The sequence below is a fragment of the Pseudoliparis swirei genome, chromosome 19 (genome assembly GCF_029220125.1).
Source record: "Pseudoliparis swirei isolate HS2019 ecotype Mariana Trench chromosome 19, NWPU_hadal_v1, whole genome shotgun sequence".
Taxonomy (NCBI): domain Eukaryota; kingdom Metazoa; phylum Chordata; class Actinopteri; order Perciformes; family Liparidae; genus Pseudoliparis; species Pseudoliparis swirei.
In genome coordinates, this window is record NC_079406.1 from 21,320,273 (window position 1) to 21,343,882 (window position 23,610).

The window sequence follows — 23,610 nt, forward strand, 5'->3', positions numbered from 1 at the left end:
GTATCTTTAGTTTTCATCGACAGCGACTCCCACCTTCACTTACAGGTTAAATATATATTTATATATCTGTTAAACAGAATACATCATGTTTGGGTTTTTTTGCCATAAAACACAACATTACATTTAAATATGTATACATCAGTAATACTATTTATTTCTACATATAAATATATATAAATATATATACATACACAGACTCAAATAAATACATCTGTATACTACATCAGAAAAATAAAATAATAATTGTTCATGGATCAGATCACAATCCTTGAATTGTTACCTTATATCAGATGTAAATGAAAGCATTGATTTAAACCTCATACAAGTCAACACCACTATTGCAACAGTGCACACAAATAGGAGAATTAAATGTGCACTCCTAAATATCATGTCTCTGTCATATACTGTAGGTCAACTGTGGCTCAGTGATGAGCGGGGTCGTCCTTCAATCAGGATCGGCGGTTTGATCCCCGGCTCTGCTCGCTCATGTTGAAGTGTCCTTGGGCCAAGACACTTAACCCTAAAATTGCTCCCGGGTGTGTGAATGTGTGTGAATGTTAGTTAGTCTTGATGGGCAGGTGGCTCCTCCCATCAGTGTGTGAATGGGTGAAAAATGTTGTGTTAAAGCACTTTGAGTGGTCAGAAGACTAGAAAAGGGCTATACAACACATTACCATCTAATAAATCTTACTGAAAACTTGGCATGAAATTATGAGGAATATGTCAGCCTCAAGGAATCAACTCGTCCATTTCCTAGAGGCACCGGCCGAGGAGGTGGAGTATCAGCCATCTTTAACTCAAGCCTATTTATAGATCCTAAACTCATTTGAAATCCTTGTTCTTTCACATCCAACCTGGAAAACAATACAGCCAATTCCATTTGCTATAGTGTACCCTGCCTCAGGCCTTCTGAATTTCTTTTCTCAATTTTCTGAGTTTCTATCAAGTTTAGAGCTTAAAACTGATAAGGTTATTATTGTAGGGGATTTTATTTTTCATGTCGATAATGATTGGATTCGTTCATTTTTTACCTCATTATTAGATTCGATTGGCTTCTGTCAGAGTAAACACAAACCAAATCATTACTTTAACCCTCGACCTAGTTCTTGCATATTGCATTAACACAGAACATGTTATTGTGTTTCCACAGAACCCTCTTCTATCAGACCATTACCTCATGACTTTTGAGTTTATACTACTGGTGTGTAGGTCGTTGGGCAAAAGTCTGTCTCAGATTGATCATCTTGTCGATTGTGCTACAGGCTCATGGAGAATGACACTCGTCTCGATAGCCCCTCAAAGAATGAAGATCATAAAACAAAGAAAATCTGCTCTCTGCTATAACCCTCAGACCAGCAAATTAAAACATACATTGCAAAAGCTTAAAAAGCATTGGGCGGTCCACCAACTTAGAAGAATCACACTTAGTTTGGCGAGATAGTCTTAAAACATATCAAAAGGCCCTCAGTAATGCCAGAGCAGCCTATTACTCATCAGTAATAGAGAAACAATAAGAACAATGGCAGGTTTCTTTTCCACAACATTAGCCAGGCGGACAAAGAGTCCCAGTTCTGTGGAGCCGTGTATTTCTATAGACCTCAGTAGTAATGACTTCATGAACTTCTTCAATGACGAGATTCTAACCCTGAGAGGCAAGATTGATGATCTCTTACCCTCAACCAATGCCGATCTGTCTTCAAATAGAGTGGCCTTAGAGGCTGCTGTAAATCCTGATATATATTTAGATGGCTTTTCTCTTATCGACCTTGACCAATTGTCTTCAACGGTTTCTACTTCATAACCTTCTGTCTCTTCGACCCCATTTCGACGAATCTGCTTTAAGACGTTTTCCCTTTAATTAGCACCTCTCTATTAGATATTATCAATGTGTCTTTACTAACAGGCCATGTATTTGGTATTAAATCTCTCTCGAAGAAGCCCACTCTTGATCCAGAGATGTTGGCTAACTACAGATCGATCTCTAACCTCCACTTCCTCTCTAAGATTCTTGAGAAAGTAGTTGCAAATCAGTTGTGTGACACCACAGCACGAAGACAGCACTGGTGAAAATGACTAATGACCTCCTAGTTGCATCAGATAAATTACTCATCTCTAGACCTTTGTGCTGTGTTATCAGAAAACACTTTCATTGTTCTGCAGATGATACTCAACGATATCTATTGATCAAACCTGACAAAACCAACTGGCTTGCTCAACTTCAAGCATATCTTAAAGACGTAAACACCTGGATGATCTGCAACTTCCGATGTTAAACTCAGGAAAAAATGAAGTTATTATACTCTGCCCTCAAATGATATGGTATCTGTGGATTATCTGTAGATGGCACTGCCCTTCCAGCACCACCATAAAGAATCTCGGTGTTATCTTTGATCAGGACTTGTCCTTCAACAAATCTCAAGGACCGCTTTTTTCACATACGTAACATTTAAAAAATCCGGCACATTCTGTCTCAAAGCGACACAGACATCACATCTAAGAGTAGACTTAAGACTTTCCTCTTTGATGGCGCTTATAGTTCGGGCTGGCTCAGGTTTGCCCTGGTCCGCTGCTATAGTCCTAGACTGCTGGGGGACATCTTAGGACACACTGAGCTCCTGTCTCCTCTTTTCCATCTCCTTTAGTATGAATTAATGTCTCTTCATTGAACATTACAAACTCAACTTCTTCCCTGGAGTCTTTGGTTATTCTTGCCCCACAGGTTTCCATGGATCATGGCTGTGTCTGGAGCCGGTCCTGCCTCCTGGGTCCTGCCTCCTGGTTCCTACCATCTGCCATCTCCTTCGATTAACTGGATCGTGGTCCTCCCTGACACCTCCTGCTATTGTCCTTTTTTTAACAAGTTGCATTGCTGTTAGCATTGCCAATAGCATTACTGTCTCCATTATCATTATTGTTCTGTTGCTATGTTTGTTAGTTGTAATTGTTTAATCATGCCTACTACTCTCATTATTTGAATAATTTCTGAAATAATTTGCCATAAGCGCGAGAGAGGCGGAGAGGACGAGCTGGAAGTGCAGGAAGAGCATATATTTTGCGCAGATATCCTATTTACAAAATATGAATGGGTGTATTCCATATATCCAAAACCCAAATATTGACAATTTGTATAATTTCTAACGAAAATGTAATTATTCTAATCTTTTTTTGTCTTCTTTTTTTTTCTGGCTCAAGGTGGGTGTGACCAGGCCCCGTGGCCCTCTATGGGCCAGCCGCCACTGCGTATGTGTACAGATTGTAAAGCCCTTTGAGGCAAATTGGTAATTCGTTACTTTGGGCTATACAAAATAAACAAAATCGAAAACTGGCACAGTATTACAGCCATATTTACAATAATTCAAACTTAAAGTGATTACAAATATAATTTAACTATCCAATGTATCGCAATTGTGATGCTCCTAAATGACACATACATACAACTGCAGTGTAAATTAAAACTACAACGATACTACTGATCGTTTTTATATATTTAAGAATAAAATGTCTTGAATAAATACATTTTTGACAAGTTTGCATATAATTAGAACAGCAGATAGTTGGATCATCCTCAATGTAAGCTTTCAGCTTCAGTGCTCGTTTTATTTATTATAAATAAAAAACAACAGAAGCTATTAGATTTGTAAAAATCCCACAGATGTTTCACAGTGTTGTTAAAAGCCACTTTGAGGGAGTAAATATACAAATAAAAACTCACATTCAGAACAGCAACACAACAACAGAATCCAACTGTTTAAGGTTTCTGTGGCACTTTCCTGCTTTTTAAGCGAGAGACATGGTATTTCAAGAACACCTCACACGTTACTGTACTTTATATTACACATTTACACAGCACTGTCGACGTGGCAAACTGACCTAATAAATCTGGTATACATTCAAAACGTAGAAAACGGTGTCATGAAGTGAAGTGATCGAGTACCGAATATAATAAATACAAAGTCAAGGAACACAAGTTGTTAAATTCTAAAGGACTTCTCAGTGTCGGGCAGCTTCAGCCACAATGAGACGCGTAAAAGTGCAAATAAGAAAGAAGTGCTCGATTTTTCTTCCACTTGGGTCAACGGATAATTATTCAGAAGTGATTATTCTGTCAGGAAGACAGTGATGACCCACATTGTGAAGACACACAAAGCATCAACACGTTGTTCTGTGGAGGGCTTGAATCAAGTTTAAGGCAATATTATATGGCAACAGTCATTCATCCAGAATCAAAACGTCTTCTCACCGATGACACAGATGTAGAATGCATTAATCTACTTTGCAGTTGAAGACTTTTTTGCGTCAGGATGAATAAAATAATCTGATGGAGCAAAGAAAGTGCAGAGATTAGCATTACATATAAACCTTCTACTTTATCAGTGTTTTTTTCTTCTGCAAATCTGCATTTTAATCATGAGCACACCTTCATCAGTGTTATACCACTGACATATACAGCATTTCAAAATAATATAGGAGGCCTCTCGTGACCTATGCAGATGTGAGTAATTATATTGAGCTATAAGACTGTTTTGCAATATGATATATCCTGACATTCGCCCTGACCAAAACCTTTCTCAACCCAAGGGAAGCTGAATTTAAGCTCATTGCAGAGACTTTTAATGCACATCAGAATTGATAGTATAATAAAGAAAAACAAATTGGGATGCAAAGTGCAAGACTACAGCTAACAAAACACGACTTTCTCAAAGGCACTCCTGTTGAAGGGTTGCAATTAAAAAGGTGCTTCGCCAATGACGCAGAATTTGGTGGAAAAATATGACATACTACTTTCTTTGATGTGATGAAGGGCAGTGATGGATATGACACGTCTCTAATGGGTCACATTAACACAAATAGATTCCTAATTACCTTAAAGCATCCCAAAAACAAACACACAAAAGAAACTGCTCAAAACATCAAACCATCGAAAAAGTAGCTACTGGAAGACTCAAATTGAAAAAGAAATTGAAGAGACCGTGAGATGAAAATGTTGACGAAAAACAAAATGGCAAAAGAGCGACGAGCTATTCAAAGAAACTGCAGTTATATTCGAAACGATAAACGTCATCTGGAATGTGTTCTTCACTCTGTAAAGTGTCAGGTTAAGGTCGGCGTTTTGGGATAAGTTGTTGAACAGCTACATTTCCGGCATTTGTCTCTGATTCCTCGTCCGATTCAGTCCGACAGGCCGTTCTGGCAGCCTTTCAGATACAGCTCGTCGTGGGACAGATGTCCATCGAAGCCGTCCATGTAGAGGCTGCTGGTGCTGCTGCCGCTGCTGCCCAGGAACGTACCGACCGCTCGGCCCTGACGGGCGTGACCGACGGCGTCGCTGAACACCTTGTTGATCTGCTCCTCTGACGGCATCCACCAGTCTGGGTTTGAGGCACAGTGCATCCGGATGAACTCTGGCAAGAAGAGTTTCAATCAAAACAAGATTTAAGAAATGTGAACGCAAACCTTCACTTGTCCCACTTTTCAACCGAATTGTTTGATGTTTTACATTTGGAATGGAAAACAACACTGTCCTAACACTTTTGACCTTTTCTGTAAACAATTCATGACCGTGTGAATTGAGTAAAATCAGGTGAAATTCACATTAAAGATAATTCAGATTCTTCTATTTTACACAGACCAGTGATATCGTGTAACTTCTCTTGAATCTGCAGCTGCTCTTTTTCAATGTGCTCTATCGTGAGTTTCAGCTTATTGTTGAGCTGTCTGGCCCTCAACTTTACTGTTCTGGTTCACTCGCTCTGCTCAGAGAAAAAGCTATAAAACCAGACAAGTACCAAACAGCAGACAGACACAGAAAGAGAGACATATATTTAACTCTGGAGGTGGTGGAGAACAAAAACAGAGCTAAAAGAGGAGTGAATGTTAGACTAACATTCCTCGGGGGGACACTAACAACTCTGAATAAATCATCATGTGTATCTGTGACTGCTGGATGCTTACTCAAGCAACTGTTTTGCAAACAATTTAAACTTATAAACTTAAAAAGGGACTCTGTTTGTTTATGCTGCTGCCCCCCCCCCCCCCCCAAGTGGCAGAATGAAATAACAAATGGTTAGACACTTTATTTTGGAAATGAGTTGAACCTGATTGTCAGAAGTTGAATAATAGGGACCACTAACAATAAGTTAAATCATATCCATGTGAGCCAAAAGAAACTCATATTTGCTTGTGAACCCTCACCTCATATAGTTATGAACCCATAATGATCTCACTTGATAGCCACTGCTGCTTTTAAAATCTGAAACATGGGCTGTAAAAGATTCAGTACCCTAGAAAGCATGGCACCGCATCATTCAAACAATGCTCACGTTTTATAAGCAGACATTTGCCAGAGCTTCTGGCCGTCGGACAACTGCGAGAGCCCGACGAGTGTTTCAATTCCCAGCGTTTGAATACTAATGCATCACTTGAATTGAGCCGACTGAAGCGTAATGCGAACAGTCGTCGAACTCGACAGACTTTTTTCCCCAAGTCGCGTACCTCTGAGGCAGCTGACTTTGACGGGGTTGAGCGGCCGCCTCTCCAGGCCTGGATCTCCTGAGTGGACCGAGCGCTTCCTTTTGCCCAAACCGCAGGAGAACTTGAGCTCGTCTGTGGTGAAGACGAAGCGAATCAGGTAGCGCAGCAGCCGCCTGCCGTCTTTCTTGGAGGAGTTGACGGCTTCGTCCCACTGCTTGTTCGAGATGAAGAGAGGATAGTTCTCCAGCAGCTGTTTGCTGCCCTGCAGGGAAGAGGAGGATAGATGTTATCGTCAGAAGGAGGTTTAACTCACCTGGTGATTTGACTTTTATTCCAGATTTTACGACATTTTCTAAAGTTTTGTCGACTTCCAAATGGACCTTTAACCTTCTTTTAGGATGCACATCATCATCTATCAATTTAACTAATTTGCCCTGTTTTGACAGACCAAAACATTTACAAATATACACTGACGTTTTTATTCTTTATGGTCATAAAAACAACACATTTGATGAATTAAAAACACAGACCTCAAAGATTGTTTGCCGTTCTTCTTCCTGCAGAGACAGAGTTTTCTTTAATTATAACATGTTCATGCAATGAAGTGACTTACTTGGGATGGATGTGATCTAACCTTTTACAGCTGAACATGTGCTACTGATCACACCTTCTTTAAATAGCTGCGAGTACGGCAGCGTGAATCCTCACCTCGGTGAGCTGCTCCTCCGGCATCGGTTGGATCAGCTGGTTGTGAAACTCCAGAACAGTTTTGAAGTAGTCAAGGGTGTTTTGAGAGGGAACTGCATGAAAACATGTGTGAGCAGAGTTAAAAACACATCCTCAAAATGATGACCCATCTGGTGATTAATTTATCGACAATAATCCAGAAATGTGCAAATACATTTAGCCGTTTTAGTGCAAATTAGGTTATGCTGACACTGGGGAGCTCAGAATGCTTTGGGGAGAGCAAGAATCTGAATAAAAATAGATGCTATTAAAACTCTGCGATGCATTTAAAGGGTGAGAACACGTGGCTTTGTGAAAAAGATGACACACAAACACTCAAGTCAGGGAGATGATAAAGAACAAAGCTGTGGCATTGATGGATGCAGTAGTATGAATAATAGGTGCAGGAAAAATACATTCTGAGAATATTTTCACATCAAACTATTTTGACTGATTTATACAGAGGTGACAGATTCAATAAAATAATCTTTTTGTAGAAATTAGACAATTAGTTGATTAATCGATCTACACATAATCAATTCGCTGTTTTGATAGTTAAATGTTTTCATAATTTGAGTCGTGTGACTCGGGTCGGTGACGTTGATCGACCACTTTGGTCGATACTGAAATATATTGTATTATTATAGATTAAACCAGAACTGTTTAAAAATCAGTCATGTCTCAAGTCTTTCGCTACTTTTTCCGGCCTATCAATATAAAAATTACTTTTGTCTCAAGACAACATATCTTCATAATAAAAGCTAAACATGTCTAATATGAACTCAAGACTTCTTTTTTTGCGGGTGGAACTGAAAGTGTGCATCAGGTCATGGAGACGGCTCGTTATCTTATTAATTATTCATGATGTTTTCACCATGAATGCCCCAAAATAGAAATTGAAAACAATGCTGCATTAAAAAAAATATTCAGAGGTCAACATGTCAAGTTCCTCAGCTTTTTCCATTCAGCCTCAAGTCACGTCTGAAGTCTCCATCCCTGGATTAAACTGTCCAGCAGGACTCTATTAACAGTTTGGTATTTTACTTAAATACAATATCTGAGTGCTACCTCTACCAATACCAACATTTACACAGAGAGTCAAAACAAGGTACAACGGGGAACCCATAAGCTCCTAAATCACAAAATCGGCCCTGACACGAGGATCTTTTAGAAGAACAGAGTTCGTCTCTGTGAAACCTTTCCTTTAGTTTATCACCAATATGTATCTCTGGACCTCTGACCCATCCCAACGAATAGACTCAAAGCCTTTGAAGTCCCAGCTTTCATGACTGCACCTGGGACATTCTCCAGCTTGTTGCGGAGCTCTTCGTTCTCCTGCTGCAGAGACAGCACCTCCTGCTCCAACTCCAAGCAGCGCGGGCAGCAGCTCTCCTCCTCCTCCTCCTCTTCCTCCTCGGGCAGCGTGGACGACGGGTGGCCGTACGACTCTGACGGAGTGGGCGAGCCCCAGCCGCCCAGGTTGTGTCTCGGAGGAGACGCCCCTGAGCCGGGCCCCGCCGCCGGACACTTCTCATCGTCCAGACCGGCAGCCGGATGCTGCGGAGGCTCTGAGAGCAGATAGTTCTGGAGGGAGTCCGTGAAGATGCGGAGGACGGCAGAGGTCTGTTGTTGGTTCATATGGCTTTGCTGGGCCTCCCCTTCTGGGTCCGTGGTGGAGGAGCTCTCTTCAGGTTTGGACTTAAGCAGCGAGGAGCAGCGAAGACCCTGTACCTCCCCCGGCCCGCCTTCCAGCTTGATGTTGGACGTGAAGGTGGAGGAGGAGGAGGAGGAGGATGGCTCCAGGAGACGACCGTTGTTGAGGAGGCTGAGGACTCGACTGCACTGCTGGGCGAAGGCATCCAGGATGAGACGATTCTCTACGGCACAGAAGAAAAATCAAGAGGTCAGAGGTCGACCATCGCTCTACAACCACCGAGTCTGTTGTGTTCAGACGGATGGTTCCGAGTGAGGGTCACGGAAACAATCTCACTGCAGACCGAGTTTGCCTCATCACCGAAGAACAAACTTTCCAGTCAAGTGGGCAAGAAGTCAAAGCCGAGCGTTCCATGACAATCAACAAACTCAATCTGCTGATGAAGACCATGTGATGAAGGCAAACACTCCAGAACCGCTACTAAATGGACCTTTTCTTTGCTATCATTCGGCATCTGTGAGAATATTACACGTGAGCAACATTTTACTGGGGTTTAGGTGAAGATAGTTACTTCACAAATATACCGTCCTATTTTGGACTGATTTCAAATATTTGCTTTTATTGTGAAATACTGGATAATCTGACTTCCTTGGGCTATGAACACCTTTGAATGTTTCATCTTGCAATGTTAAAAGTTGAGAAGAGAAATGTTTCTTTACTAACAAGACATCTGTGAAATATGGGAATCCAACCAGATATGCAGAAATCTAAATCTGGAAAGATCCAATAAATTCAGCTGTCAAGAACGTGCAGTAGTTTCACAACGTGTACCTCAGTACCTCAATAAGTGAAGTACTTTATGGACTACGAGTGTGTTTGCAACAGGACAGCAGCAGACATGGACACAGAGTCACTGATTCTGTGTTCTGTCTTTCTCTGCTTCTGGTTCTTTTCCGCCTCCCTTTTCTCTCTCTTTGTGGCACATTTGTGCACATACAGTCGGCCCCTCTGCTCATAGAAATGTCAGCTTGATTATGCTGATTTATTCAGATGTCAATAAACTCTGAAGTCACAGTATCTGCTGCGACCAAACCCAGCCGAGCAAAGGAAATCAGCACGGAGCTATTGTCCAGAAACGAGCCCCAGTGTTCCCTGGTAGTCTGGGCACGTCTCAATGAGATGATCTCACACATACCTCCATGTAATGATTAGGAGTCCAGTGTCCTCACACACACACACACACACACACGGAAAATGAGTTCTCGGCTGCCACTGCTGCGTTGCCACTCGCTCAGACGTATCTATCAGCCTGGCGCAGATGTGTCGCATTTATTAATATGCGTGCTGTCTCTGTTTACCCGTCGAGATGTATCCGATATCATTCGCCTTCACCCTGCACCCCCCCAACCCTGCACCCCCCACCCCAGTCGCCACCCTACTCTCTCCTCTCACCAGTTCTGTGGCAGTGTGAGCCGAGAGCCTCATAAAATTTCATTAAAAACAACACGCTCGGCAGAGGCAAATTTATGAGCCCCATTTATTTTAATCACAACTCTTTGGGATCGGCTTTTCAATGCAATTTGTGTTATTGTGTGCCGAACTGATCGCCCAGTCCAGGTCTCTCCAACCGCCTCTCTTCTTGAGAAGGGCATCGTGGTTTTGTTATTTTCTCTTCAGCCATGAGAGGGATGTTAGGTCCATCGTGCAGAGAGAGAGCACTTTGATGTTTCATCATCAGTCAGAATACATGAGTAGTTTAGCCGGGAATGGATGCTGCATTTTGTGTAATATGAGCAGGGAAATATATGGTTTGGTGTGTTTATTTCATAAGTGAAATCTGGGCCATGTGTATGCCAGAAGGGATGCAAACAATGGGTCATCGTGACTGAGATCTGGGCTTCATACTTGCAGAGAATCTGTTTTTCAACTCACTCACAGATTGAAGTGGGTTAAAGATGCCTAATTTTAGATCAAACATATACTTCACGCACACATTGGCCAATTCTCACATGGTGACTTAATACAGTGAACCCTGATCTCGGACTGAACACTGGATTTTCTGTAAAGCCACAATAACCAGCAGCAAATTGAGCCTTTGCTTCCAGCGATGATAAAGAGATTAGTATCTGATTGGAAGGAGGAGATTTCATGTTTAATTTCGTAACTAGGATTAGGTTCATCGCTTTCATCTCAACGTTGCTTCCAATGGACCCGCCCTCCACACGGGGAATACATTTATTCCTGAGACTGCATGCCTCACTAATGAACCGCAGCTGAGGAGAAAAATTAGCACAGAACAATGTGTTTCAACCAGATTGTGAGGGCCCTTCATGCACGCACACACTCACACACGTGCATACACACATGCACACACGCACAGTCATTTTTAGCACATGCACACTGGAGATTCAATCATGACTGCTCTCATTACAGCAGCAAATCAATCACTGCTGACAGGAAGAAAAAAACAGGAAGAAACGAGAACAAAAACATGACGCTCATGTGAACAAAGGAGATGTTCGCCCTTAATGACATTATTGTTTGTGTTATATTCAACTTCATCGAATTATGCTTTAAAATCAGACATCTGGGCAGCGAAAACTCTAAATATACACCAGAAACTGGAACTCTAAAGACATGTAGCTCGGAAAAGTCTCCCCATCCCAAATCCAAATGACTTAAAGTAGCTTTAAGAGATGGAGCAGACCTCCACACATGCCCGGGAGGCACTGTCATCACTCACAACAAGTTTGAAACCCACCTGAGCTGATGCTGTAGGTGCAGTCTGGGGAAAGTCTGGGCTCCGCTCCGCGCCGCTGCTGGGTACCAGGAGATGGAGCCGCCGCCGCCGCCGAGGTGGATGTCGGGACCCTGCTGCTGGGCCTGTTCTCACAGGGGAAAGGATCCTGCTGCTGCTGGGGAGTCGGGTGGTGATGCTGCTGACTGCTGCTGCTGACAGCGACGCTGGTTTGGTGGCGCTGCTGCTGCTGCTGGTGATGGTGGTGATGGGGCTGGAAACGATGAGGCTGCTCGGGATGGAAAGTGAAGTGATGTCCGTCGCCAAACAGAGGCAGCTCGACCACAGCGGACCTGTCAGCGCGCGACTTGCCCGCCGAGCGCTTGCTCTGGAAGGGTTTCAGGGTGCTGTACGGACCCCGGTGTTGTCGGCACATCTTCGGGGCGCAGGGCCCTCCGTCCGCGGGCTGCATCGCTCCCTCCATCCCGAGCCAGGTGTCACAGCGCGGAGGATGGGGCTGCGGGGTCGGTACCGTGGCGTGCTGACGTGACAGGCTGGAGGATGAGATCCGTCACTGTCTGGCTCGGTTTCCCTCGCGCGCACCGTGTGAAGGGTGGGCTCACTCACTGACAAGCCGCCGCTCCAATCCCCAGTCGGGAGCGCCGACACTGAGACTCCCCCAGAGGGAAATACAGGCGGGACTTGTGCGCGGCCGCCTGCCTCCTTTGTAGCCCCCATCCACACAGAGAACAACGGGCCGCTATGGCATTTGTATAATCTGGAGATGAAAAAAAACGCAGAACGAAATCCTTCAAATGAAAAGGCAGAGGCCATTTTGCTCCTGAGACTCAGAGCATGAGCAGAGCGACATGAGCGCAACGGAAGAAAAGGCCATCCACACCCAGACGACTTGAAACCACCGAATCACATATAATGAGCATTCCTACGTTTTGTGTGCGTTTGTTTTTCAAAATACAACTACAAATATATTACACAACATATATAATAATAATATTAATAATTAAAAAAAATACAACATTTTATTTGTTTATATTTTTATTCTTGGGATCCGTATTTACGTTTTTCTTGTTTATTTTTTAATAATGAATAAGACCGCTGTTATTCAAATCAGAATGGACCTCGTGTTTAAAATATTTTTAGCGTCGCATCTGTCCGACAGCCTGCAGGCCTAAAAGTTTGCAGCAACACACGAGGGCGCCACATCAGTAGATTACACACACACACATACATGGAAATGAATAAAAAGACCTGCTGCTAATTAACATGAATGTTTTACTATCATTTTCAACTGGTCTGACAGGTCGGTTTGTGCTTCTGCGTTTAATCAATATTGTAACTACATGTCTGTATTGCTATTATGAAATATGTATAGGTCTATGTAAAGGAATAATCAGAATACATTATTAAGAGGGACTTTAAATTGTTATTATCAAAAAATTATCAAATAGTAATATTTTCACAATAGAGCATATGGAGTATCTGGATGTGGTATTTAAATTAAATTATTTTGCACAAGTTTTAACTTCCTGAAGTTTCGTCGTTGTCAATCTATTAATATCTTTTAATTAAAGTGAGCCTTTGCTAGTTTTTGCGCATCAGGATGAAGTGGCCTCAACAAGTGCCTGGACAAGTATTATAAACACACCCCATAAATAAAAGAATACACATTTTAAATACTAAGAAGAAATGGGGTTAACACGTTGGGTGGCAACAGCAACGGTGACCAAACTGACCCAAAGTCAGTTTCAGAGTAATCTCTCTGGTGTCTAAACTCACATCATTCACAACAGAGTATTGTCTCACTTTAAAGGTTTCCTCTCGGTTGTGATTCATGTCTTTACATTAAATACATTTACTTGGTTCGGTTTTTAAATGTCAAAATGATGATTAATACAAACTGCATGCAGCTCTTATTTCTGTGCCTCTGCCTCTCTCGTGCAATAAGGTCGTACGACCATGTTTACGTGTTATTTGGGCACCTTCATGGTCGTCGGCACTGCTGTTCCCACTACCTCCACACGAACGCGCACGTTGGGTTAATGGGAGTTACGTGCGCGCGTGCACCGCCAGAGTCACAAAAGCAGCAACTCTCCAGCGAGGTGGGCGCACAACTTCTAAACCGACGTCAACAAACGTCCTCAGGACCAGCAGCCCCACGCAGAGCAGAGAGCAGCAGCTGGATGAGGACTCTTAAAGGGTCTTCGAGAGAAGGTGCGTTCAAGGGATTTGCTCACATTGCAATTTGGGAACGTTTGGCTCACAACGGTTTGGTTGGTGGAAAGATGACGGTGACATAAGTTCACATCCCCGGATCGCCGCGTTTCTCTTCCAGTGAACTCATCTCAATGAGGAGTCTCTAACCCGGACCGACGCACTCGGTGGCCGGCGGCTGAAGCCCGCAGGGCGCGTGAACCCCCCGCGGCTCGCCGGGATGGTGTGCCTGCTGAACTGCCTGCTGCTGGGATATCTGACCTGGAATCTGCGGATATCGGACGCACAGGGGGAGTACTGCCACGGCTGGCTGGACGCTAATGGGAATTATCACGATGGTTTCCAGTGTCCGGAGGACTTTGACACCATGGACGCCACCGTGTGCTGCGGCTCGTGCTCGCTGCGCTACTGCTGCGCCGCCGCGGACGCGCGGCTGGACCAGGGCGGCTGCACCAACGACAGGGAGGTGGACAACACCGAGTTCGCAGCGCGTAAGTCGATTGGCTTGAAATTTACGGCCGTGAATAGCACGTACATAACAGTTACAGGCTTTCCCCAGAGTGTTGCGTTCAGAAACACTTCTGGGATGAGCTCACAGTTTAATTCAGATGTGTGTAAACATAATGTCAGGCTGGAATCGATTACATTTACCAACGTGTTATAGAAATAAACTACACAAAGGCATTACGATGCATGCACATGTTGATGGTGTCACAGAGGTCAGCTGAACAACATTCATATAAACAATAACTTAATGCATGTTTCAGAGCCCCAGAACACTTTGTGTCCAACCACCATGAGACAGACTGCTGTCATGTGACATCATGAGACATTTAACGCTTTGCTAAATGTTTGGTTTATCCACTCAAACAAGAGACCAACACATGTCGGTTTGGGACAACAATGTTAAATTGTGTCGAATTGTAAAATAAATAGTAAAGACACCTTTCTTATAAGAATGTGGTCCGTTTCACAAGACTGAACGTTTTTACTTCTGCAACCTTGTACATGTCCAGTTACTGTGTTTTGAGCCAAGTGTCCAGTTTCCAGCACCTTCTAATCTCAGCTCCCGCTGCTTCATTTGACCTGAACTCACTACAGATTATATCAGGTGTGATGCAGCCTCTCAGTCACTCAACATATGGTCTTCAAACTAATTCTTTACAAATCTTTCAGCATAAATAAGCACAAAACAAAAGATAAACTGGATCAGAATGCAGGAATGTATTCAAACCTTTCTCACACAAGCCGGATTATTGTGTTGCCAAACAAAAGCAAAAAATCACTTTGACTTTGGATTTGCCAACCAAAGTAATCACTACTGAATGAGCCGGCAACATCTTATCTTTAACTTCTTAGCCCTTCAATGGGCTCAGAGTGTTACATTAACCCTCTGTGAGTTGTGCAATCTTAAATAAAAGGCCGCTTTTACCCTCAACGGTCTTTTCAGAGTTGTCTTTAAATTCCCCCAAACTGATAAACTACGGGGCCTTAACTGAATGGACTGTGTGCTCACAAATTCCTAATTTCTTACTATCAAAATAAATAAACATTAGCTGATTTTCTCCCAAAGTGCAAATGGCTTCACAGAGTGTAACCTGAGTTGTTTGTATTTTCCAGCAGGAATGTTTCCTTGAGGTTTTGTTAATAATACTAAAAGGACTTTATAGAATTAACTTGATTAAATAATGTTCACTTTTAAAATGTTAGTCACTGTGGAGACTAGAGTGTAGGCTGTAGTTCAGGGTCAAACTTAACTTTAACAACTCTATTTAGGATTTATAAGCGCAACATAAACATTTATGTTTTCTAATGATGTAGTTGTAAGCAGATACAGGCGTTTAATAATGTATTTATGTCCCACTAAACCCCCTCCTGTGAGCTCATAAGTGGTGACTGCTGTATAAACATCATGAATGACAATATAGTAAAACAGTGGTAATCAGATAAAACAAGTCATAACACATTTACTAAATGTTTATACAATGCTTGTAAATATTTAATAGTGTATTTAAAGTGAGATGTAAGAAATAATATAGAATATCTTTGATTTAAGTTAAATTAATAATTGTTGGTCTCCAGGACAATGAAAATAGTAAATCAGAACACTAGCTAGGGTCGATGTTTTCTCACGTAGATATATATTAATAACCTGACCAGGTGATTCCTCACTATTGATCCTAACCTGCCTGTGTCTCCTCCCTCCTCAGAGCCCATCTACGTGCCCTTCCTAATGGTGGGCAGCATCTTCGTGGCCTTCGTCGTGGTCGGCTCTCTGGTGGCCGTCTACTGCTGCACCTGCCTGCGGCCCAAGCAGCCGACCCAGCAGCCCATTCGCTTCTCCCTGCGTAGCTACCAGGGCGAAACCATCCCCATGATCCTCACCTCCGCTCCGCCGAGCCTCCGGGCCCCGTCGCGACAGTCCAGCACGGCCACCACCAGCTCCAGCTCGGCCGGAGGAGGCAGCTCCATGCGGAGGTATTCTCTCGGGGGGCAGCAGCAGCAGCAGCAGCACGGCTGCCTGGTGTCGGCCACCGTCTCCGTGTCGGCTTCCACCCCAACTCAGACCCCTCAGACTCTGCCTCCGCCTCCGCCACCCCCCTACACGTCCCCACCAGCGCCCATGTCGGGAGGCATGCAGCACCAGCTGCCCTCCACCCACACCCAGCTGCAGCTCCACCAGCCCTCTCAGGGCTTCCTGCTGCCGCAGCAGTACTTCTTCCCCCTGCAGCCAGAAGCCTTCTCAGCGGCCAAGGGCTTCGCCGACTTCGGACAGAGCTGACACGGCACCGAGGAGGGGGAACGGAGGGATTACAAGCTTTATCTATAGGTGGTTGGACGTGAGCCGGCAAACACACAACACCGCAATACGGCTGGTGGTGTTTGGGCAGGAGGACCGGGGACAGAGCTGCACGGCCCGAGGCGTTTCCCCCCTTCTGCGTCACAGGACACATCACAAGTCAGCAGACCTGTCCGAGGCGGCAGCAGTGTTGGATCTCGTGCACTTTTATCGTAAATTGTCAGCAGTCCTCACTTTGTATTTTTATACGGGCTGTTATTCAAGGTGACGGCTCATAATACCTTCCTCTGAAAACTGAAATGCTGCACGGGCAAATGGCACCAACACGTCACTCTGAACATTATTACTCTTTGAGAACCAGATGTTGGACACCAGGGAAATAAGAGTTTTTTGACAATCGCATGGACCTGACAGAGGGGAGAAGTATAATTTGAAAGAAATGTGGCCTGTCATAAAGATGTTGCACATCCAGTGTGCCCGGAGCAGGGTTGTCATATCGATTCCCTAATTTACAGCGAATAAAATGTTGCCTCTCCGTACTTTCGGCGCACTGATGTGATGTCTGTCGACGTACATTTGTGTGCTCTGAGCGAAGCCGCCACTCAGACGGAAAGAGGAAACCGGAGCGGTCGGGCGTGCACAGCAGCTCTACCTGTCGCTCGTTCTTGCGGCAGACTTCACAGCAGGAATGCGGCGCTGAGATCTGTCATTGTCGGTGTTCAATGAGCATGGCATGGCCAGTGTTAAAAACAACTCACCCCAGAAATAGAGGGTTAGGTTGCACCAACAGGTAGAGCAGAAACCTCCACAAAGACGTTTCTGTTCTCCGGTTATCTGACTGAATTAGACGATCAGCGTCTCATGAACGCTGCCGACGGTTCGCTCCATCACAGAATACTAAATACAAGCCACTTGACAGATTACACTCAGAACTTCTCCGGGGCTCGTTTATACTCACGGCCGTCGACTCGGACTTACATCACATTCCACACTCTGCTAATACAAAAATAAAAATGTCTTGCTGACATTTCATAAATCTTTCGAATAGGTGTAATCTTTCAAGTCTTAGCCAGGCCTCAAAATACATTTCCAGTTTCTTTAGAAAGTTAGAGGCCAGATTATTACTGCGTACGCCGAAGGCTTTTACTTTATTCTCGCCTTTTTTCTGGGTCCAAATCTGTGAAAACTATAATCATATTACAAAGTCCATGATACATTTAAGTCCCTGTGATAGTGAGAACAATAACTTATTAAAGTTGTGAAATCAAACCATGTTTTTGATTCTTTATCAGCATTGGTTTGTGTATTCACGTTTCCTAATTACCTCTTTAAAGTGTTTTGTTATTCGTGGTGGAGTCCACCGTTCCTGCCATGGATTCAAACCCATTTTCATTCTCGTTTTGGAAGAAGCTTCTTCCGCTTGGCGTTTCTACACACTTTCAGCTTTAATAGCAGCGGACGCCCTTATAGTTATCGGTTGTTTCTCTCGACGTATTGTTTGGTCTATGAAACGTACGCCCGCCAGGCAGCCGCGTTCCCTCTGGCCTCACCGATGATGTTCTCGGTGTGTTTGTGGCCTCAGCGATGACACGCCTCCAAACACTGAGGAGAATAAGCGACGGCGGTCACATTGCTCCTGCATGATGTCCATTTTATTTCAGTAGTCCTTCATGGCAGTAAAAGACAACACTTAGAAGTTTGCAGTCCCAACATGCAGAACAATCATCGAACAGAATGACGGGAAAAAAACAAATATTAACCCTTGTGTTGCCTTAGGGTCATTTTGACCCGAATCAATATTACACCCTCCCCCCGCTTTAGGATTAATTTGACCCCATTCAATGTTTAATGTCGGTGTTCTTTGGGTAGTCAACAAACAAACATAAAGTGCCTCACACTTAAACTTGGAAAACAATATTAATTCTGGAGGTTTTAATTGCTGGCGTCAAATTGAACCCAAAGGGTAAAATATGTTAGTAAATATAAAGGTAACAGGAGGGTGAAACATTGAATCGGGTCAAAATGACCCAAAGGTGGGGGGAGGGTGTAATATTGATTCGGGTCAAAATGACCCTAAGGCAACACAAGGGTTAAAAAGTAAAAGTTAAAGGTGCGGTTTTTTTCTCTTTTGTAAAGTGATCAACACTTGAGGGAGAATCAGAGTAGGACAGTTACACATTTCAGAGAACAGTTTGTGTTATCCATTCATGCAGCCCAAGACTTTCACAGACAACAACGTGTGTTTTATGTTTTCTGGAATAAGAAAGCAACAGTCCACATCCACATTCAGCGGCTCGGAAACCTTTTGACAAGATGACGTTCAATTAAGATTTTATACTAAAAGACCGGCAGAGAAAAGTAATCATCAGCCTCCGTAAAGAGCTTTCCTGTAAAGCAGAGGTACGCTGCATGAAGAAAACGAGTTACACACATTTACACTCAAGAGATATCAGAATACCAGATATCCACCACTGGAAAGGTACATCGAGTGCATTGTGCAACATCTCCTGTCGAAGCGAGCTGAGCATCATAAACTCTCACAGTCGAGGTCGAGAGTTTGATCACACACACACACACACACACACACACACACACGCGCACACACTCCCATACGGGCCATGCATCAGCGCACAGCAGTACAACATAGCTATACCTGGAGTCGTGCAGACTGACTGGAGCAAGCCACACACACAAATGCGCACACACACATGACACACACATGACACACACATGACACACACGCGACAGAAGTATTGAACCGGGAGACGCCGGTATTTCACATAGAGGACAGACATGCAATGCATACATAGACGTTATTCACGGTAGAGGTGATACACACACACACACACACACACACACACACAGAGTACACGCGCACACACACACATACAGCACATGCACATGCACATGCAGGCAAGAAACTGACACACACTCCCACACACCGCCAGAGGTCTGATCTCCCACAGGGAGAAGAAAGCAATCACACAGACATTAAGTAGTCAATTATAAATAAATCAAGCTGTAACAATATTAATAACAACAAGACATTTAAGAAAGCTCAGTTTCCTCTTTCGATCTATTCTATCCTGCCAGTTTATCAGAGGACGAAAACAAAAAACAAATAAAAGTTACAGACAGTTCATTACAAAGCCAGTCAATGCAAAAGTCATACATCTCCAATATAAAAATACAAATCCACAAAATAACTATAGAGACAAAGTAGTTTTGATATTGTCGTGAAGTTTTCCTGGCTAATATTTCTCTCCCACTTAAGCTAATGGCACTTATGTTAGAAGGATAAAATCTCCATGTTAAGGGGAACACCGTCACCACTGAGCTCAGACGGGACCATCGGAGCGCCTCCCGTTCACCTCTGCAGGAACACATCTTAGTTGTACGCGTGCCACAAGGCACTCAGTAGTTTTCACATTGTACGAGTGCAAGACTGTGGTGGGGAGACAGTGATTTTGTATTCAGGTTGGTGTGTGTGTGTGTGTGTGTGGAGCACTGGTCTAAGCTAGCTGGCTAAACTATTCTTGGCTATCTTCTATGAGGGAAAGTTCTACGTAGGCACCGTTGTGATTGTTGAGACAGGAGTGATGTGTGGAATGCAATTATTTGTCGCGAGCAATGCTTCTGCTGTAAAAGACGGTGAAAACGGGACTACTAGTTGCGGGAGGCAACTTGTTAAAGAGTTAAAAAGGAAAATAAAACACGTAAAACTAGGCACGATATCGACAGACTTCAACAAATAAAAAGAAACAAATGTGGTTTAAGAGAAACAAGGATGAAGGCATGAGCAAATGTAAGGCTTCACACAATAGATGCTTCCTTAAGTGCAAAAAGAAAATATAAATATGACAATGTCCGCTCTGAAGTGGTCCGTTTAGTGCTGGAATACACTCAGGAGTGTGATTACATTTGGTTTAGAGTTGTCCGAATTCACGAGTACTTGAAAGATTGTATATACGACTGCTCTTTGGCAATCTTTCACAAGTTCAAATCCTCTAAAACTAATCATCGTCCAGTGTTTAAAATTCAATAACAACAGTGTATGATGAGTATGATGTTAATATAATTAAATGACGTTCACTCCAGACCACAGACCGCTAAGAAAGCTCCTCGTGTCTGCTGGACACACAACTACAGCCGATAGTGAACACAATTTAAACTGTTCCTTTTGTTGTCGTTTTCAAAGACACTCTCTTCTTTCCATTTCCTATTCAAGTCCAAATATCCCCTCAGTGCTGGAGGCACACGTTCGCACCGCCCTCCCCCCTATGCTAAGCTTCAAAAATGGCCAGTAGAAGCGTCTGTTGTGGCTCCGGATTGGCCGACCGGAGGGCCGGCGGCTCACCACTCGTTGGTCCTCTCCTTGGTGGTGTCGTACGCTCGGATGACGTCAGACTGAGACACCACTCCGTTCTCGTCTTGAGAGAAGGCGTAGCCATCTGAAAAAGAGGTCAAACAGTTCAAACTATAGACTTACGTAATACAAAGTCATACACATTTTGTTTTAATAAGTAAAAAAACAACTGGATAAACAGAACAAACAGTTAAAAAATATATGAAATGTTAAGCAATAGTTCAGGATTTCAGGTCATGTGTTTATTGTTATTGCTAAGAAGACCAATGCTACTCATGCAGCCAGAAGTCCTTTAGCTTAGCACAAAGACTGGAAGCAGACGGAAACCGCCCGGCTCTGTCCAAAGGTAACACGGCCGCTCAATATTTAACACGTTGTATGTCATTTGTTTAATGCACAAACAAGGAAGCCTAAAACAACAATGTGGGTCTAACTGGGCCTTATACAAGAGCCAGAACCAGTCCTCATGCTAAGTTAGGTCGCTAACGCAGGTAGGCGTGTTGTATTCGAGTCAGGAAGAGAATATCAGGTCTTTAAAACTGTTCTGAAGCAATATCCATAATCCTCAAAGACGACATCATTAAAAAAAAAAATGCTTCAAAAGTTTCCCAAGTAACAGCTCAGGAAAGTAAATAAATGCTTTTAAGATTCAGCGCGCATCATTTCTTTCTCAGACGAATGGAGGCTAATGTAACGTAACTTAATGTTATGGTAATACATAAGTGGCACAAACTCAATCTTATTATCAGCAAGATGATGAATAAGAATATTCCCAAATTTGACAGACAGTCACCTATTCTTCAAAACAAATCATCTGATGAAAATAAAACACCCAAAAAAGTGTTTTAACAAGTAATCACAGCACTCCCAAATATGTTCTCCATCGTAGTACAACAGCAGCTCTGTGATCTACCACCTACTGGGTTCCTTTGGGACCTTTGACCCCTGACTCACCTTCAGGTGTCAAATGACTCGGTCACTACCTGGAGGCCAGCGGCAAAGTTCAAAGCACCCCGCTGAGATGAGTGCATTGTGGGGGAATAACACGCAACATTTCATGGTAATCTCGCTCTACTCGGGACACACGAGGCACACGAGGGGGAGGACAGGAAGTCAACAAGCAAAACAAAAGGCGGGAGAGAGGCGTCTATCAGGGGGCTAGAGGAGGCAGGAGTTCTACACGTGGGGAGGTTTGAAAAAGGAAATCAGACAACAACGGTCTCATCCCCACCTATGAGACAAACAAAAAACAAACTGATGAGACACAGGACAGAAACGAAAAAAAGAGAAAAACAAACGGAACACAAAAGCCCGCCTTAAAGCTTTACTGGAAATGTAACGCCGGAGTTTAGCTCCAATACGAAAGCTACACGACTTCGATCCCTTACTTTACACTTAGGATAAATAGTTCTGAAACTACCATCATGTTTAAAGTCATTTTATCCAGAAAAAATATATATACAAATAATATACAAAGGAAAGTGAATAAAATTGTGATTTAAATGAGACAAAATGAAATAAAAGAATAATAAAACAACATTGAAACAAAGTCTTAACTTTTTCTTTCTACTTTTCATATGATTCAAAAAGTAGTGAGATATGATATACAGTTCTTTCCAGACTGTAAGCAGTCATGTCTTAAACTCGCCAGCTCATTTAATAGTTCATGTGAGCAGTTTGTGAAAGTTAAGACACGGAAATGTCAGGGAACTGTGTCGCTGCTTGCAGACGCGTATTTCCTGCATCTGGTGAACATATATATATATATATATATACATGAATGAGTATTTATGAAGAGAGGTGGTATGAGAGTTACTGCCCCCCCGCAGACGAAGGGTGAGACGAATGTTTCAGAGGTACAGGACGCGTCAGAAGAAGAGTAATGATGCTCCATCGGTTCCCCTGACGAGGGAACATTTTTGGAAGCATATAAATCCAATGTGGATAAACTGAAGTGTTCTTTGGGGTCGAATGTGTACGGCCTCACGCCTCCATCTGAAGGCACGTTCAGCTAGAGGAAAAACAACAAAGAAATATTGTGTAACTTACGTAGCAGGTTCTGCTGCATGGACTCAGACCGGTACAAACTGACGGTGCTCTTCTTGAAGACGTTCTTCAGAAGCTGGGCCCTCTCCGTCAAACTAGACACACACACACACACACACACAGTGTGAGCAGCATGCTGAGCACCACAGGCAGATTTAATGAGCCATATATCACGCTTGTGTCCTCCAGAGTGGATGGACTTGCCAACCTGCTGGTACTAACCACCATGTCAGGGAGACAAAACTCTGCAGACACACGGCAGAGACAACAAAGTGTGTATGTGTGGGTGAAATATTTAAAATCATCGTGTGTAAATGTAACTATACCTTCTTATGTGCAAAATAATCTATGCATCTGTGTGTTCATATCTCTTGATGTTTGTTTCTGTAAGGGTGTGAGAGCGAGTGTGTGTGAGTGTGTGTGTGTGTGTGTGTGTGTGTGTGTGTGTGTGTGTGTGTGTGTGTGTGTGTGTGTGTGTGTGTGTGTGTGTGAGCAGCCTGCTGGGCCCTGGACAGTAGCCAGACTCTGGGATCATTTTCAGCTAGCAGGAGATCTCACACCGATCTGCACCATGTTGG

General features: G+C 43.4%; 3 protein-coding genes across 6 annotated transcripts in view; 1 reads left to right on the forward strand and 2 right to left on the reverse strand.

The window, feature by feature from the left end:
- Positions 1–3,571: 3,571 nt before the first annotated feature.
- On the reverse strand, positions 3,572–12,291 carry LOC130210016 (BEN domain-containing protein 4). 2 transcript variants are annotated; one of them, XM_056440003.1, is made up of 7 exons: positions 12,216–12,291; positions 11,613–12,142; positions 8,493–9,074; positions 7,180–7,271; positions 7,002–7,028; positions 6,493–6,733; positions 3,572–5,402 (listed from the first exon to the last, which is right to left on the reverse strand). In XM_056440003.1, exons 2-7 carry the CDS (start codon positions 12,070–12,072, stop codon positions 5,170–5,172), a joined length of 1,635 nt encoding a protein of 544 aa, XP_056295978.1. In that variant the 5' UTR covers positions 12,073–12,142; positions 12,216–12,291; the 3' UTR covers positions 3,572–5,169. The 2 variants fall into 2 exon arrangements, with proteins under 2 accessions (XP_056295978.1, XP_056295977.1); XM_056440002.1 differs by lacking the exons at positions 7,002–7,028; positions 12,216–12,291 and having other exon boundaries at positions 11,613–12,084.
- Positions 12,292–14,038: 1,747 nt separating this feature from the next.
- shisa3 (shisa family member 3) lies at positions 14,039–17,159 on the forward strand. The gene is made up of 2 exons (XM_056440004.1): positions 14,039–14,311; positions 16,031–17,159. Exons 1-2 carry the CDS (start codon positions 14,041–14,043, stop codon positions 16,600–16,602), a joined length of 843 nt encoding a protein of 280 aa, XP_056295979.1. The 5' UTR covers positions 14,039–14,040; the 3' UTR covers positions 16,603–17,159.
- A 1,095-nt stretch (positions 17,160–18,254) lies between these two features.
- The window catches only part of atp8a1 (ATPase phospholipid transporting 8A1), a 109,300-nt gene continuing 103,944 nt past the window's right edge, over positions 18,255–23,610 (reverse strand). For 2 of the 3 annotated variants that reach the window (XM_056438710.1, XM_056438709.1), the window contains 2 exons: positions 23,036–23,127; positions 18,255–21,071 (listed from right to left, as the gene is read on the reverse strand). In XM_056438710.1, coding sequence (XP_056294685.1) covers positions 20,974–21,071; positions 23,036–23,127 — 190 coding nt within the window. In that variant the 3' untranslated portion in view covers positions 18,255–20,973. Of the gene's footprint in view, positions 21,072–21,940; positions 22,218–23,035; positions 23,128–23,610 lie in introns of all 3 variants that reach the window. The other variant, XR_008834566.1, reaches the window with a different exon arrangement.

Excerpts from the sequence above, each read along its gene's own strand:
- LOC130210016 (XM_056440003.1), bottom strand. The coding sequence starts at position 12,072 with ATGGAGGGAGCGATGCAGCCCGCGGACGGAGGGCCCTGCGCCCCGAAG. Across the intron at positions 7,272-8,492 it reads CAAGCTGGAGAATGTCCCAG|TTCCCTCTCAAAACACCCTT; the intron begins GTGCAGTCATGA and ends GTTTTCATGCAG. Across the intron at positions 5,403-6,492 it reads CAAAGTCAGCTGCCTCAGAG|AGTTCATCCGGATGCACTGT; the intron begins GTACGCGACTTG and ends TCTTCTTGCCAG.
- shisa3 (XM_056440004.1), top strand. The coding sequence starts at position 14,041 with ATGGTGTGCCTGCTGAACTGCCTGCTGCTGGGATATCTGACCTGGAAT. Across the intron at positions 14,312-16,030 it reads CAACACCGAGTTCGCAGCGC|AGCCCATCTACGTGCCCTTC; the intron begins GTAAGTCGATTG and ends CTCCCTCCTCAG.